Raw genomic sequence first — 3,568 nt, forward strand, 5'->3', positions numbered from 1 at the left:
ACTCCATAACTGACAGTAAAAATTCTTCAATTAACTTGATCCTAATCATAAAAGGAAAACTCAGTATCTTAGTTAATAAAATTAGCAATTGGCTAACATCCAGAAATTCTCCCAAATTAATTAACTTCTCGAACAAAAGGGGTTGAAACCAATTCAACCTTGATTGGGAAAAATCCAAGATTTAAATCTTAAAAATTAGCCAATTGAACCCTTTAATAAACTCCAAATAGATCCAAAATTAAATTAATAAAATATTAATTTAATTTCATTGGCTTACCAAGGTTACTCAGATGGAGGTTGAAAAAATCCTCTTATCCTTGATGAAAAAATTAATCACTTTAAATCCTCAAGCTTCCAAAGAGACCAATCTTAACTTCAACTGATGAGGCGGCGACAGCAGAGGGTTATCTTAGATAAGAAGATGAAGAACCTTCTTCTTTTTCCTTTACTTTCTAACTTAAGCATTCCAATGCTATTTATAGATCCAAATAATAATAAAAATATTTATTATTTTAATTCCCTTTTCCTTTTCCTTTTAGGATATATATATATAATACCAAAAAAATATACATATATCTTTATTCCCATTATCTTTCCTCAATAAATGTGTTAAATGCACAAAATCACAGACATTTATAACCATTAATAATAATAACAATACTTCTTTATTATTATTATTTTTCTCTCACCAAAATCTACGATAAACACATATATTTATTTAAATCACCATAAATATATATTTTTTTCTTGTCCAATCAAATCAACTATCTCTCTTCTCATGGATTATCTTGTTTTCCAAACAAATATAATTATATTCCATAATATAATTAACTACACTTTTCCAAATTATTAATTGAATATATATATCCATACATATATACTCAATTAAATCCAATTCCACTAAAACCAACTTTTCCCTCCAAAAACTCAAATTAACTTAAATCCTCCATTATTTTAATCAATCAAATCTTTTCCAATAAATCACTTATAACTTCCAACATGAATTATCTTAACCCAACCATAACAACTCCACTCCAGAATCAAGATTTAACTTTCTGCAGAATAATTAATTATCTTCCACAATAATTTATTTATTATTTATCTTTCTCCAAAAATAATTATCCTTTTATAAATAATTATATTTTCTCAAAATATAATTATTTTACTTTTTCTCCCTTACTAAATGTCTTTTCTCCAAAATACAATTATCTTTTCCTTAAATAATTATATTTCAACAAATATAATTATCTTTCCCTTTCACATAATAATTATATATATATATTTCCACATATACATATAATTACCAAATCTCCAACAAACTTTCCACCCCACAATTTAATTAAATAACGTCCATAATTATTTAATTAAATTCAACTTCAACAACACTAAAAATTCACAACTTTACTTAATTCTCTTAACTTACCATTTAATCAAACTCTCAACAAACACCTCATGTCAAAGCCTCTAATTAATTAAATATTTATCCAATAAATATTTTATTAATTTCAATTCCCACATAAATCAAGTAATTCTCATTAGATGAATTCAAAATAACGCCCAATAAATTAAATCTAATTAAACAAAATTAAGATAATTAACTCCAAAATTATCTTAATTTTTGGGGCGTTACACCTATCATGATTCAGTATTTGGTGGACATTCTGGATTCTTAAGAACCTATAAAAGAATTACGGGAGAACTATACTGGGATGGTATGAAAAAAAAATATAAAGAAGTACTGTGAGGAGTGTCTGATTTGTCAAAGAAATAAGACACTTGCTTTATCACCAGCTGGTTTACTTTCTCCCTTAGAAATACCGGATACCATATGGACTGACATATCTATGGACTTCATAGATGGTTTGCCTAAGTCCGCTGGTTTTGAAGCTATATTTGTAGTGGTAAATAGAATGAGTAAATATGCATACTTCAAGGCACTCAAACACCCCTATACGGCTAAATCTGTGGCAGAGCTCTTTGTGAAGGAAGTTGTTAGGTTACATGGTTACCCAAGATCCATTGTTTTTGATCGGGACAGAGAGTTTGGTAGTAATTTTTGGAATGAACTATTTAAGATGGCAGACACAAAACTCCATAGAAGCTCAACATATCATCCGTAAACCGATGGTCAAACAGAGGTGGTTAACAAAGGGCTAGAAGCTTATCTCCGGTGTTTTTGTGGGGAGAGACCAAAGGAGTGGACCAATTGGCTACACTAGGCAGAATATTGGTATAACACCACCTACAACAGCTCAATTGGCATTACACCGTTCGAGGCTGTTTATTGAAGGCTTCTACCTCCTTTGCTTTATTATGGAGATGTGGCAACCCCCAACTCTACTCTTGATCAGCAGCTCAAAGATAGGGACATTGCCTTGGGAACTTTAAAGGAACACTTACGCATAGCTCAAGAAAAAATGAAAAAACATGCGGATTTGAGGAGAAGAACTGTGGAATTCCAAATTGATGATATGATTTTCCTAAAACTCAGACCATATAGACAGCTATCACTGCGAAGGAAGCACAACGAAAAATTGTCTCCAAAATACTTTGGTCCATACAGAGTGTTAGAAAAGATAGGTCCAGTAGCTTATAAGCTGGATTTGCCTAGTATAGCAGCTATTCATCCGGTTTTCCACGTATTTCAGCTGAAGAGAGTGCTAGGGGATCATACTCAAGTACAACAGCTTGATTCTTACCTAACAGAAAACCATGAATGGATGACACAACCAGATGAAGTATACGGGTACAGAAAGAATCCTAACACAAACGACTGGGAGGTGCTGATAAGTTGGAAAGGGTTACCACCTCATGAGGCCACATGGGAAGACTGTAATGACTTCAAACATCAGTTTCCTGACTTCCACCTTGAGGAGAAGGTGGATTTGGAGGAGGAGAGTAGTGTTAAACCACCAATATTATTCACATATAATAGGAGAAATAATAGGAGAAATAAGGGGAAGTGGGCACAGGATATGTTAGTTAGAGAGGTGAAGGAGAATTTGGAGGGAGGAAACTGTAGTGGTGGGCCCAACAGTTAGTTGGGATTGGAGAGGGATTTAAGCCAGGGAGATAGCAGAAGCTGGGGTGCAGAATTTTGCTGAAATTAAGAGGGCTAACTCACTCCTTGAGAGACAAGAGGAGTAGTACATTGGTTCTGAATTTTCTTTGCTTTCTAGTTTCTTGTTCTGTCTTTTATTTTCTGTTAAATTTGAATATTGTATCTTGGCTTCGGTTAGGGAAGGATTGAGATCCTAGTAGTGCTGTTTTGCTTTCCGTTTTTATCAAATATTGTAATTACGTTTGGATATCAATAAAAGTAGAATCACCAAATCAGTGTTCTATCAGATTAGGTCCTAAACACGACCCCTGAAGGATTCTCTGTGAGATGCAATTTCATGTCTTTTAAATGAGTTAGCAATTAGACATAAAATAGTATTCATTAGCAAATATATATAGCACAATATAAATGATTTTTCAGCAAAATTAAGATCGATACAATTCTCGAGTATATGAGTGTTATTAGATTACTAAATAAGAGCCTATCAATAATGGAATTTCTTAAACA

The 3,568-nt window shown here is 32.3% G+C and overlaps 1 protein-coding gene across 1 annotated transcript; it reads left to right on the top strand.

The window, feature by feature from the left end:
- The first annotated feature begins 1,844 nt into the window (after positions 1-1,844).
- Positions 1,845-3,041, top strand: LOC127148944 (uncharacterized). Its single transcript, XM_051083378.1, has 2 exons — positions 1,845-2,041; positions 2,291-3,041. Exons 1-2 carry the CDS (start codon positions 1,845-1,847, stop codon positions 3,039-3,041), a joined length of 948 nt encoding a protein of 315 aa, XP_050939335.1.
- The last annotated feature ends 527 nt before the right edge of the window (positions 3,042-3,568 follow it).

This window comes from Cucumis melo, chromosome 4, assembly GCF_025177605.1.
Source record: "Cucumis melo cultivar AY chromosome 4, USDA_Cmelo_AY_1.0, whole genome shotgun sequence".
Classification (NCBI taxonomy): domain Eukaryota; kingdom Viridiplantae; phylum Streptophyta; class Magnoliopsida; order Cucurbitales; family Cucurbitaceae; genus Cucumis; species Cucumis melo.